The sequence below is a fragment of the Leptidea sinapis genome, chromosome 18, assembly GCF_905404315.1.
Source record: "Leptidea sinapis chromosome 18, ilLepSina1.1, whole genome shotgun sequence".
NCBI lineage: Eukaryota > Metazoa > Arthropoda > Insecta > Lepidoptera > Pieridae > Leptidea > Leptidea sinapis.
Window position 1 is genome coordinate 1,356,259 of NC_066282.1, and position 14,045 is coordinate 1,370,303.

Consider the following 14,045-nt stretch of genomic DNA (forward strand, 5'->3'; position numbering starts at 1 on the left):
AAAATTCGATCATTGCCAGCTTGCATGTTTGTATAGATTGGAGTACTTTTGAGAGTGCTCGCTTGTGCAGTATTGCTGTAGTTGAAACATTCAATGTTGAGCGATATGCCACACAAAGAGCTTAGGGCTGTAATTAGAAAACTACCTACAAGTTTAGTTTGGATCTGACTTGACGTTTTATTATCTTAGAAGTAATAATATAATAATTTATATCTCATGTTTAAGTAATTAATTTGATCTTTATGAATATGTACAGAATATTAAAATCAATCAATTTAAAATAATCAAAATGGAAAAAAAACTACATTTCAAAAAACCGACTTCAAAAACTGAAAAGTATCAAATTACTAAGACTTTAATTTAATACACCTCTTATGCAAACCTGTACCTTTAATATTAATAAAATCCTATCATTTATATGTGCTACCTATCGATAGGTTTTAAGTCAGTGCCACTGCCAAGCCCTAAACAAAATAAAACTTAATATTGTAAACAGCTTACTTACTGTAATTATTTAGTTTATGTGGCCACGTGTCTGTCCGCTTGGTTCTAGACGTAGCTATCTCGCTCAGTCACGCGTGGCGAGTGTAGGTACCTTTATTACATTTGGCTTGGCACCGACTTCAAAGCTATCAATATGTAGCACATACAAATAATAGTATTTCAATAATATTAAAGGTAAAGGTTTGCATAAGAGGTGTATTAAATTAAATTTTTGGTTATTTGATACTTTCCAGTTTTTGCAGTCGGTTTTTTAAACGTAGTTTTTATTTATTTATTACGTTTTAGTGTCAGTTAATAATAATAATATATAAATCAACCTAAATGAAAACTCCAAAAAAATCCGTACACAGAAAACAATTATGTCATCCAGGTAGACAAAAATTTTCATATAAATGTTGATAAAGTGAAAACTATACATATGAGCCTGGCAGCAGGCCGGGCAACAACCAGTATTTATTGTAGTACTTCAGATAACAGAATCTATATGAGATTAAAGATTATAGGTATACCAAGCTAAAACTTATCTTAGGTTAGGTTAAGTTAGAACATAAATTCATAATATGAGCCCAGCCGCAGGCCGGGCAATTTAACCATGAATATCTCCATAGCCATGGGGTTCCGCAGAGTGGGGATGACACTGAGGGGTGGAAACCCCTAAAACATATATTGGTGGTCCATATTGGAAAGTTTAACTAAACTTTTTTATAAATACTATTAGGAATGCAATAAATGAAACAAAATATTTGATTTTTAAATTTTATTTATACCTAACATATCACTTAACCTCCTTGACTTGTAGACCTGAAAAGAAAAGTTTTGTTTATATAAATGGCATGTTTTCACTTTTTATAGTAAGTGGCTTATAAGCTTTATCTCCTGCTCTAAAACAACTCTAAGCTTGGATTATTGCAAAATTGAGAAAGTATCAAATAAAAGAAAGGTCAATCACATTTCTATAAGAATATGCTACTCGGCAATTGGGGATGGGCAGCCTGAAATTTGTACAGATAAATAGAAGAGAAACATTCCATACTTGGTCTCGAGATTTGAAGGTAATTCGGAGGAGCTTCAATGGCTTAAAATTTTACAGAAAGAAATAAAAAATTAGATTAAATTTGTTAGTCATAGTGTTATTAAAGATTTAGATTAACTAGGTGACTATCATTTAAGATTTTGTTGCCAAAATTGGTCATCAGTGCTAAGCCTGATATGATGATGTACTTATATCAAACTTATAATGTCTGCTACTCAGCTAAGCCGAGTTAGCCTTTTGTGAGGCAATGTACATGCTTTTACATCAAGATCCCAGAAAATGTTCAAAACAAATAATGAATTTCAAAAGAATTGTTAGAATATGTTAGTGTGGTTACTATAACATAAATGACTTTCTCAATGATACCGCTGATTTTGAATTGAGCACAGGCTATTAAATAATAAATTTGATTGTATGATTTTACATTGTAACCCTATTTTTTATATAAAAAAAAAGAATTACACAGAGTTTGTTGCCCTTGTTTTTCTCAGGTCTGAGGCATACCTTTTGGAATGGGTGGTAGTTTTTAACTTTCAATAAGTGATATTATATCCCACTTTAAATAAAATATTTGAATGAGAACTATGAAGACTGATAGATTGTTTTCTTTATCATAAGTTTTCTTTTCACTTTATGATGTAGTAGATAAGAATATAGACACAACTTATATAGGATTAGCAGAATTTTTACTGAATTTTAACTTCTTACATTACAATCTATGGATATTTGTCTGGAACAGTAAATGCTTTTAAATATTTATATTATTATACTAATTATCTCTTAAAATATATCATATCACATAGTAACTTTTGCAGATGAAGAATAATACATTAAATTCCAGCAAAAAGCTCTAGTTATAGAAAAAATTTGCATCATTATTCATTAAAAATAAGTGTTGATTACCTGGAGGTAAACTTTGCTTAAGCTTCTCTGCCTTCTCTTTGTCTGTGATGACCAGTGTGTACAGGAAACGAGAGCATCTCACCTTGAACTTGACATTCTCTGCGTTCTTCTTTATCTTTACAGCTGTAATTAGGACATATTATTATACATATATACGAAACACTAGGTTAGAGGTTTGCCTGACATGCCACAAAATAAGCTAAATTTTTAATTTCAATTATCTAAATTTTTAATTTAGCTTATGTATATAATAGCACAATTATGCAATGCACCACAAATATCTTAATTTATTTGAGAAATAGTCTGTTTCACAGCCCAGTGTCAAATGCAACTTTTAAGTTTTCAGGTCAATTACAAAAACTGAACTATTCTTTCATGGGAAACTCGATGTGTTTCTATAACAAACACCCATCAAAAGTGACAGAGCTATCAATTCGCCATTTCAAATCTTATATTAAAAAACAATTAATTAAGGAAGCCTATTATAGAATAGATGATTTTATAAATGCCAAGATACCTTGGCCAGCGTGCTCCATCTCACAATGACAGCTTGACAATACCTTAGGTTCTTGTAAGCCGGTGTAGAGCTATGACTAGTTTTTGTATAATATAGTGCAATAGTATAATTATAGATACAACTTTGTATTTTTGTATATTAGAATAATTTATTTTGTAATGATCCAATGTGATCCTCGAGATTTTATTAAATAAAGATATTCTGATTCTGATACTGTTCAGATACAAATTGCTAAATTTCTTCTTTGCTAAAATTCATTGATTAAGAAGAGCAACTAAATTTGAACTGAATAATGTTAATGATCACATTCCTAAATAATAATCTTATGTACTACATCTTATACTACCAGTTTGAATATAACTTCATGATCTTATTTATTATTATTAGAATCTTAATATTTATTACTATATTGAATATTTATTTTGCATTTACAATTTAATAATTTATTAGCAGTAACAATCATAGAATAAAATTGTTGTGGTTTATTTTTACTCTTGGAATTGATGCAAAATCCGATATTGAACAAACCTTGGTAGTAGTAAAATAATACTTACATTTTGCGTCTTTCCTTCGGGCTTTCAGAAGGAAGTCTTTAATGTCTTTTATTTCACGCGGCTGAAAAGAAACGACAAAAGGTAAAGGAGGAATAATATTTGAGAACATCCCATCTATAACAAAATGTCCATCGAATACATTTTTAAACGTATTCTCAATAAACACAACACTTTTTCACCTCTTTGAACTCACCATGTTAAAAATATCTGGCGGCTGAAAAAAAAAATAAACAATTTAATAAGATCACAATAAATCAATATACAATCACACACACTCTTTCTTTTTCGCGAGAATTAAGTAGAATAAAGGATAAAATATGCACAATAAACAGAGATATTTTTGGATTAAATTTAGATTACACAAAAACATAACCTACCACAGCTGTCAAACAAAACTAAAAGAACTAGATTATTCACTGACACTTGACAGTTTAATTCTGAGGTTTCAACTTTCAAATCGGATGTCAAGACATATATGACGGGGGTCGGTCCCATAATCTATGATACGGAAAAGCGCGGGAACTCTTGGTTGCTTAGGGCGGTCTTTTTAACTATAAAATTAAATATTTCTATTATATTGTATATAATTCTCATATTTTTGAAAAGTATATAAGTATTTGTATATGTTTATCATTTAATTTGTTTAGTATAAGTAAAAGTCTATATATTTAGTGATTTAGGTTTGTGCTAAGAGATGTCGAAAAGGCGGAAAAAAACCAAGCCGGAACGAGATAAGGGTGAGTCTATTTTAGATTCCACCTCTGAAAGTAGCGAATACTCAGATTCGCGTACAGTTTTGGAAGACCACGAGAACTTTTATTTGCCATATAGGGTGGCCGACTATTGTCGCCGATATCCGGAAGACGCAGGTGCCGGTCATGAATTTATAGTCTTCATAGAGAGTGTCACTGAACAGCCACTTGGTAGTCGTGACATGCTTACTCTTAGTAGCTACTTATCGCGCTTCATTAAAGGCATTAAATATCTTAAGAAACTCAACAAATATAAGATAGGAGTAGTGTTTGAACGACCCAATTTGGCTAATACATTCCTAGACAACACGACATTTTTAAGGGAACAAAATATTAAGGCGTCCATCCCAGCTGGTGCCACTGAATTGTCTGGAGTGATTTCCTCCGTACTCATTGATATGTCCAACAAAAAAATTTTCAATTCTTTGTAAAGTACAAAAAAAAATATTTCTGTTCGGCGTATAGTGAAAAAAAACAAATCCGATAGTGGTTTTTATATTACAACCTACACAGGCAGTCATTATTACCTTTGCGTCATTTACTTCACTCCCAGATTACGTTCACTTAAAGATGTGGCGTCTACCAGTGCGACCTTATGTGCCGCCAGTTAAGCAGTGTTTCCGATGCCTTAGGTTTGACCACTTGGCTAAATTCTGTAAGAATGCTCAGCGTTGCTCAATCTGCACTGAAAATCATTCATATAAAGAATGTACTATACCTATTGACAAAGCAGTATGTGTGCACTGTGAAGGTAGTATCTTGCAGTATCAGGTCAATGCCCTATAAAACAAAAAAAGATATTGGATAGTAAAAATAAAAGTAAAACACCATTATCAGATTTATTTAAACATCCAACAAACTTTCCATCACTCAATAAGACAGAGAACACACAAGACATCATTAATTTAATTTTATCCAATCCAGCAGCAATGAACCTAATCACAGAATCAATAATCAAAGTCATTACACTAAATAAAACACAGAATCAAAGCATTAGCTCACACGCAATTAGTTCAGCTATTAAAGATACCATAGAAATTAAAAATAAAACGTCACATTCAACTGTCACAAACTTAACATAGTACAGTGGAATGCTCAAAGTCTGTTGAGTAACAGACTTGAGCTTCAAAACCTTTTTTATGAGCAGGACATACACATAGCACTTATATCAGAAACTTGGCTTAAACCAAATATACAGTTTTCTATCAGAGGTTATACAATACTAAGAAATGATTGTGGTAATGATATGAATGTGGTATTTCTAAACTTGTATCTTCGGAACTTAAGAACATCAAAGAAAAAATAGACAGTTTTCAAGAGTCTATGAACTTCATGAACAAGCAGTATGAGGAGATAAAAACCAATTTAGAGCAAAAAATACTGCTATATCAAATATTAAAACTGACAACGACAAACTAAAGGCTGAGCTAATGGAGTTGACTGGTAGATTGAATACGGTTGAATTACACATGCGTGAAAATAACTTGGAAGTAAACGGTATACCTGAATATAGATCCGAAAATTTAGTCGACACGATCGTACACCTTTCGAAAGTGGTAGAAAACCCCGTTGTCCCTGAGGATGTTCTCCATGTGACGCGCACAGCTAAATTATCCCGCGACAATAATAGACCTAGAGCAGTTATTGACTGCGATCCCCTAGAATGCGTGATAATATTCTGGCAGCTGTAGCAAAGTTTAATAAAAAAAATGCTCAAGAAAAGCTAGGTTCACAACACTTGGGTATTGGCGGAAACCCATCACCATTCTATGTCGCAGAGCATCTCACAGCGGGGAACAAAATACTGCATGCAGCGGCGCGGAAAAAGGCCAAAGAGATGTCATACAAATTCGTGTGGGTCCGTAATGGCCGAATCTACGTCCGTAAAGATGAAACTCAACAGGCTCTACAGATAAAAAGTTTGGATAGTATTAAGGCAATAAGTTAAGAGCTATGTACTAAATTATTTATTTTTATTTTTTTACACATAACTAGCGAATTTGATGGTAAAACCAATTTCAAAATGCTTGATACATATTATCAGAATGTACAAGGCTTAAGAACTAAAACGAATGAACTTTCAAGAAACGTACTAACAAGTAACTTTAAAATCATTGCCTTTACTGAAACTTGGCTTAATGAGAATATATCTAACGCGGAATTATTTGATGACAGATATATTATCTATCGTAGAGATCGTGCTTGCTCAGCACAAACAAAAAAAGATGGAGGAGGAGTCCTACTGGCTGTGTCGCGTGATATTCCTTCTGTCAGAATGCAGTGCTGGGAAAGTGATGTAGAAAACCTGTGGGTGTCATTAAAGATAAGAGTTAACAATACAGTTAAAAATCTTACCATCTGTTTAGTTTACTTACCTCCTCCAGTTAAAAGTAACACATTGAACACGTTTTTGCAAATTTGCACATTTAACCGATGACCTTCTTATCCTGGGAGATTTTAACCTTGGATTTATTAACTGGACGACAGTAGATAACTATTCCTATATGAATCCATCTAATTACAATTTATCTTTGGGACACTCTTTGATAGATTTTATGACAGCAAATGATCTGTATCAAGTCAATTGTGTTAAGAATAGTAATGATCGATTTCTAGATTTAGTTATATGTAACTCACCTTCAGCATCTGTACCTGGAGTCATGAACCACCTCACTAAGTGCTACAGTAATCACCCAGGCTTACTTATAATTTTACCGTATTCTAGCATAGCCTACCCAAGAAACAACTTACATATAACTTCTATAGAGGCGCCTATGTCAACATTCCCAAAGAATTAAGTAGTGTTGAGTGGATTAATGAATTTTCTGATTGCAGTGATATAAATGAAAAGGTGGCCATATTCTATAAGATCGTGAATACCGTAATCGATAGACATGTACCCAAGCGCAATTATCACCACCGCAGACAGCCTACCTGGTTTAGCAAAGCTCTTATAAGAACACTAAAGGATAAGGATAAGATTAGATTGCGCTTCCGCAAGTATGGTAATCCTCGCGATGAATTAGAGTACCGTCTCCTCCGAAATCGTGCCCACAAGCTTTATGATATTTGTTATAGTAACTATAAAAATACCATAGAATCTAGCATTCCTGTGAACCCTAAAGCATTCTTTAACTTCATTAGAAACAAGAGAGGAGGTCACTCATCGTTACCTGCGAAAATGAAAGGAAATAATATAATTGCAGACACTGGGCAGGATATCGCTAATCTTTTCGCCAAACAGTTTCACTCTGTTTACCTACCAGTGACTGCAGAGCCGAATATCTCTGACTTAATAAATAGGTATGTTGCTAAGGGAAAATCATATTCCAGCTTGCACTTTACTGAAAGAAATATATTGGAATACATTAAAAAAATCGATGAAACTAAAGGCTCTGGGCCAGACTCAATACCTCCCATATTTATTAAACGTTGTGGTCGAGCCTTAGCACTACCGTTATCTCTTATATATAACGAGTCAATGGAATCTGGCATTTTCCCCGATGAGTGGAAAAAGGCTAGAATCTTACCAATTTTTAAAAAAGGTGAACGAGAAGATGTTAAAAATTACCGGCCAATATTGATTTTATCATCATTTTCGAAATTATTTGAATCGATTGTGTATTCCTCTATATGTCAATTTATTAATGACCAAATTAGCGTGCATCAGCATGGTTTTAGGCCAGGGTGCTCTACTTTGACCAACTTAATTCCATTTGTCTCGGAGCTGTCTGATGAAATAGATCATGGATATCAGGTTGATGCAATTTATACCGACTTCAGTAGCGCCTTCGACAAAGTGAACCATACGATACTTGTAGCTAAATTAAATCAACACGGCATCGAAGGTTTGCTGCTGAAGTGGTTTGACTCCTATTTACAGAATCGACCCCAGTGCGTTGTTGTGGACGGACATAATTCTCAGACGTATATTGCTACATCTGGTGTGCCTCAAGGTTCCCATCTGGGGCCTTTACTTTTTTCCATATTTATAAATGATATTACAGACAACATTAAGGTACTCCTATTCGCCGACGATCTCAAAGTTTTTCGTCCAGTCAAAACCCACTACGACTGCACCTTAATCCAGACTGACCTAAATGAGATAAGAAAGTGGTGCGAAGTTAACCTCATGACTCTCAACTTGAATAAATGTTTTCTGGTGAGGTACACTAGGAAGAAAAAACCACTTGTCTATCGATACGAGATTGGCGGAGTTGATTTAGAGGAAGTGGAAGAAATGAGAGATTTAGGAGTTATTATAGATAATAAGCTGAAATTCACTTCTCATATAAACTATTGTACCGCTAAAGCAGCACAGATGTTGGGTTTTATCAAAAGAAATACCATAGGTTTCAAATTCCCTCAAACGAAAATTCTACTCTACAACTCCTTAGTCCGCAGCCATCTCGAATATGCAAGTGTTGCATGGTGTCCTTTTTATGCAAACCAATCACAACGACTTGAGAGTATTCAAAGATCATTTACGCGTCACTTAGCATTCTGTTCTCATGGTTTTTCGCATCGACAACCCTATGAGGAACGTCTGGCTAAATTTAACATGGTCAAACTCAGAGACAGGAGAGTGATGTATGACATAGTTTTTCTTTACAACACTATTAACCATAAAGTAAATTGTGAGTACCTGCTCAGTCGCGTTGCACTTAAGGCCCCTTATAAGTATCCGAGAGCTAAATTATCCAAAATTTTCTATACCCCGCCCTGTAGATCAAATCTAGGCTTACAGTCTCCGGTTAAGCGCATTCTTGAGGAGTATAATTTAATAAATGGTCGCATCAAATTGGATGTGTTTCATGACTCTTTAAAGCTTTACTTTCTCGTTTTAAGCAAAAGATTTGGGAGCATTTCAAAATTTAGTAATATTATTGTTATTAATTATATAAAATTATTTAGTATTATTAGTATTTCATAGTTATTTGGCAAAGTTATGTACACCGTAATTGTTATACATATCAGACACAACAACCTGTAATATATAAAACTAGTTGATAAGGATAATATGTGTAATGTGGTTGTACTTATTAAATAAATAAATAAATCACAATGGTGTAGCAATTTTTGTTAGAAATGGCATTTATTTTCAAAAGTTAGAAACATTTTCTGATAACTCCTTGCAAAATGTAGCAATCAAAATTAAATACAAACAAAAAGACATCTCAATTGTTAGCTTTTATAGTCCTGGCAACAGTGTACCTAACTTTGACAAATCTAAATTTAATTAGACTGTTGCATAGTATTCCAAAACCACTAATAATTGCTGGTGATTTTAATGCTCACTATACCATTTGGGGTTGTAATAGAACCAATTCTAGAGGTAGAGACATCATGGATGTAATGGACGATAATGACTTAATGCTCTTAAATAATGATCAACCAACTACAGTGGGTACTAATTCTTGGAGACCAAATGGACTAGATCTAACAATAGTATCATCTTCATTATTCCTGTGCTGTGAATGGCAAGTTCATCAGGACTCTTTGGGCAGCTATCACTTGCCTACAATCACAAAATTTTCCATGGTAGTGTCGGAAACTGAATCTTCTTCAATTCCATCCAACATTCCTCCACACAGCAATCTGAAAATAGTAAATTGGGACCAATATGAGAACTTAGTAAATGACTTGTTAAAACAATTTGATATAAATAATTGTAATCTACAGAAGTCTTACAATAACTTCTGTTCCATAATTCTTAGAGCGGTAGAAAATTCAGTACCTAAAACCAACTACCACTGTAACAATATTACTAATCTACCTAAAAGAAAGCGACAACTTCCCTGGTGGAATGGGCAATGTACTAAAGTGGTAGAAGATTGCTAACAGGCTTATCTGTTATTCAAATCAAATTGCAATATCCAAAACTACATTCATTTTAAGCAAGCTCAAGCAAAGAAAAAATGTATATTAAGACTTGAACGTCGTAAATCCTGGACAGATTTTTGCTCCACCATAAATAGGTTAACACCAATGAAACAGATTTGGACAAAAATGAGGAAATTTAAGAACTTATATTCTAATAATAATTGTTTCTCTAGCAATAATTGGATATCCAACTTTTTACACAAATATACTCCAGATACAGTACCAAATTTGACAATTATTCACAATAATCATCCTTTAAATAGCACCAACTCTTTTATGATTGCTCCTTTTACTATTGAAGAATTAAAAGCTGGTCTATCATCAAGATAGAACTCTGCATGCGGTTTGGATTGGCTCTTCTATAAAATGTTTAAACTCCTAAACTCTTCTAACTTAAATAAGTTTCTAAAAATATTAAATCTCCTATGGAACAACTCCACTATTCCAGATGAATGGAAAACAGACTGTCTAATTCCAATTTTAAAGCATGGAAAAGATTCTAGTTCAGCTGATTCATATCGTCCTATCACACTAAGCTCGTGTGTTGGTAAAATTTTTGAACAATTAATAAAACAGAGATTAATATTTTATATTGAAAGTAACAACCTCTTACCTAATAATCAATTTGGGTTTCGATGTGGTCGTTCTGCTTGTGAGAGTATACGGCATTTATGTCTTGACATCCATAGTGCCCAGATTGACAATAAGATATTGGCTGGTGTTTGTTTGGATGTTGTAGGAGCATTTAATAATGTTGATTTAGAACAATTATCACCCATTCTTCTATCCTTAAATGTCCCTGAAAAAATAGTTAGTTGGATATTCAATTTCTTGCATGGTCGTAAACTTTACGTTAGAGTCAATAACCAATTAATAGGTCCTCGATATTCATATAGAGGCGTATTGCAGGGCGGAATTTTGAGTCCATTGCTCTTTATAATCTACATAAATCAAATAAATATTGTTTTGGGTAATAGAGTTTCTAACCTCCAATTTGCTGATGATCTAGTAGTGTATAGTTCAGGACATAATTTATCAAATGTTGTGTTAGATCTTAATGTAGCACTCAAAAAATTGGAGCTTTATTTTCAATATCTTAGTCTTGAGGTCAGTATTGACAAAAGCAAAGTAGTAATATTTTCAAAGCATTCTATAAGAATAAGAGATGCAAAAATATATTATGGTACTCAGGAAATTTCAATAAAGTTTTTAGGAGTTACGTTTTTAAGTAATTTTAGATGGCACAAATATGTTGAAATATTAGAAAATCGAGCATTAAAGGCCTGCAATATTCTGAAATCATTAGCTGGTACATATTGGGGTGCAGACCCACACATCTTGCTAACACTATATAAGTCATTAGTTCGTAGCCATTTTGAGTATGCCTTCTTTTGTTATGGTGGAGTAATTACATTAGTGAATAAATTAGAAAAAATACAAAATAAATGCTTAAGGATCATAACAGGCGCTTTTAGGTCTACTCCTATTATATCATTACAAGTAGAATGTAATATTCCCCCACTAGCTCTTAGATTCAAATATCTACAAACAAAATTCTTTCTCAAATTAACTTCTATTTATAATCATCCACTCCTATTAAAGATACACGACTATATTAACCAAACTGACAATAATTCCTACTATCAAGTAGAAGGCATCTCTGATTTGTTGCATTTTTCTTGTGATCATAATCTATTTTCTAGTATTCTTTGGCCATGTTATTTAAATTCTTATAATTCAAAATATACACCTATTAAAATAATTATTAATGAATCATTAAAATATAAGGAAGATGTATATAGTATGCTGTCAGAGTGGGAAAATTATAACCAACTTTATACTGATGGATCTAAAAGTAATACTGCTGTCTCTATGGCAGTTTATGACATACAACTGCGGAGTGGGTTTGGTCATAGGTTAAATACCTTGGCTAGTATATACACAGCAGAATGTGCTGCCATATATGCTGCTCTAGAATATATTGGAGAACAGTCATATAATAATTGGATTGTTATAACGGATAGCATAGCATGAGTGTTCTAAAAGCTTTACAATATCCTAAATGTAATGTTACAACTAATTTCATCATTTACAATATTAGAGACAAATATCAATGCTTATCCCTAACAAAAGATATTGTTTTATTCTGGACTCCTTCACACATAGGCGTGGAAGGAAATGAACAAGCTGATTATCTTGCTAAATATATTGTGAATTATAATCAGATACATACTGCTTTGAACATTCCCATACCACATGCAGATGCACTGTCTCATTTTAAAGGTACATTCTTGCAAGACTTTCAGAATTATTGGCAACAAGTTGTTCAAACAAAGGGCAAATGGTTAGCCGACATTAAAAACGAAATCTCTCCTCCCTGGTTTGTTAAAAAGAAAAAATACTTACACAGAAAATTTTACACCACAATTTGTCGGTTACGTCTGGGACATTCTCGTAGTGGTGCTCATTTATTTAGGATCGGTGTTTTAGATTCTCCAACTTGTCAATTCTGTAATTTATCCATCCAAACTCTTGATCACATTTTCTTTGACTGTCCCCAATATAATCTTCAAAGATTTACATTGATAGACTGCCTCTTGGATATTTATAAGAATGCTGAAGACATCCCGCGCTCACTTCAGCAGTTATTGAAAACTTATGACTGCTTCGTGCCGCTTTACAAATTTATAGTTTCAACGGTAGGCGAAATTTGAAAATACGGCTTGGCTTTTGACACAATCCCTTACACAGACTTAATACATATTCATCCATAAATTATTATTGGACTTTAACTTTAATGTATAAATGTAAATAGTATATTTGTAGTTATACCTTAAATTAGTTTCATATTATCTTATAATTATTATATTCAACTAATATTCATCATTATAACGTATATGAGATTTATATTTTAGTATTATATCATAAAAGTTTATTATTATTAATCCCGCCCGGGGTTTAAGCTTGATCTTAATTGGAACAAGAATATTATCAATAAAAGACTTGGCTTCGGCCTTTCATGCGAACCTATATGTATATGAAGAAAATGAAATATGAAGAACACGAAATACTACTTTTATGTGAAATTGTACTATTTATGTTTGAAGATGAAGATGATATAAAGACTTAGCTTGACTTTGAACAAGCTGTGTAAAGTGAAGACTGAAGAATAGAAAAATAAAAATAAGACTTGGCTGTATGGGCTTTTGACCCCTTTGCCTGTCCAGATGGACGAACAGAACCAAAAAAAAAATCTATGGTACTAAGAAATGTAGAGCCATTTTGTTTATTCTGTTCTACTGCGAAAAGTGATAATCCGATCGAAATAATACTTATACCATACGATGCAACGTGTTTCGGAGATGGTTTGAGTATATAACATGTTGGTGATTGACCCGGAATCTATATTTTTTAGAACTTACAAATACCTATATATTCTCAATACAAATAATTCAGTCAATGACATTCCATTACTTACTAATTTGTGTTCGGCAAGCATATTGCGTATCTTTGTCAATATCAGTTATTATCTAACACTGCACATCGAACTTTGATGATAACTAAAAATTTCCTAAGTTCATAAAGAGCCACCAGCAGATTACTTCTATAATTATTTCTCGGATTTCCCTTAAAATGAATAGTCCTGGAAACCAATAAATAAAATTAAACTGTTCAGAAAACAGGAAAATGTACTGATATTAATGAAGCGAACTAAAAGACTTTATTGCAACATGGCCAGACTCGTTCAGATTACTTACCAAACCCGCACAGCATACCGGCGTGACATATCGGCCTAGTGCAACTATGTTTCACATAGGTAAGTATCGAGGACCGGAGGCCATTCCCCCCTCTCCCCCCCCAAAATATGAGAGCGGTCCTTCAAAGGATTCCCCAGGAGG

The 14,045-nt window shown here is 33.2% G+C and overlaps 1 protein-coding gene and 1 long non-coding RNA gene across 2 annotated transcripts; both read right to left on the bottom strand.

The window, feature by feature from the left end:
* Positions 1 to 1,246: 1,246 nt before the first annotated feature.
* Positions 1,247 to 3,895, bottom strand: LOC126969655 (60S ribosomal protein L38). The gene is made up of 4 exons (XM_050815224.1): positions 3,705 to 3,895; positions 3,512 to 3,572; positions 2,441 to 2,563; positions 1,247 to 1,305 (listed from the first exon to the last, which is right to left on the bottom strand). The coding sequence occupies exons 1-4, from the start codon at positions 3,705 to 3,707 to the stop codon at positions 1,280 to 1,282; spliced, it is 213 nt and encodes a 70-aa protein (XP_050671181.1). The 5' UTR covers positions 3,708 to 3,895; the 3' UTR covers positions 1,247 to 1,279.
* A 5,432-nt stretch (positions 3,896 to 9,327) lies between these two features.
* On the bottom strand, positions 9,328 to 12,885 carry LOC126969658 (uncharacterized). The gene is made up of 3 exons (XR_007730432.1): positions 12,553 to 12,885; positions 10,760 to 10,945; positions 9,328 to 9,861 (listed from the first exon to the last, which is right to left on the bottom strand). It is a non-coding gene; the product is annotated as an uncharacterized LOC126969658 (long non-coding RNA).
* Positions 12,886 to 14,045: the final 1,160 nt, after the last annotated feature.

Excerpts from the sequence above, each read along its gene's own strand:
- LOC126969655 (XM_050815224.1), bottom strand. Across the intron at positions 2,564-3,511 it reads CCGAAGGAAAGACGCAAAAT|CTGTAAAGATAAAGAAGAAC; the intron begins GTAAGTATTATT and ends TCCTAATTACAG. Across the intron at positions 1,306-2,440 it reads TAAGCAAAGTTTACCTCCAG|GTCTACAAGTCAAGGAGGTT; the intron begins GTAATCAACACT and ends TTTTCTTTTCAG.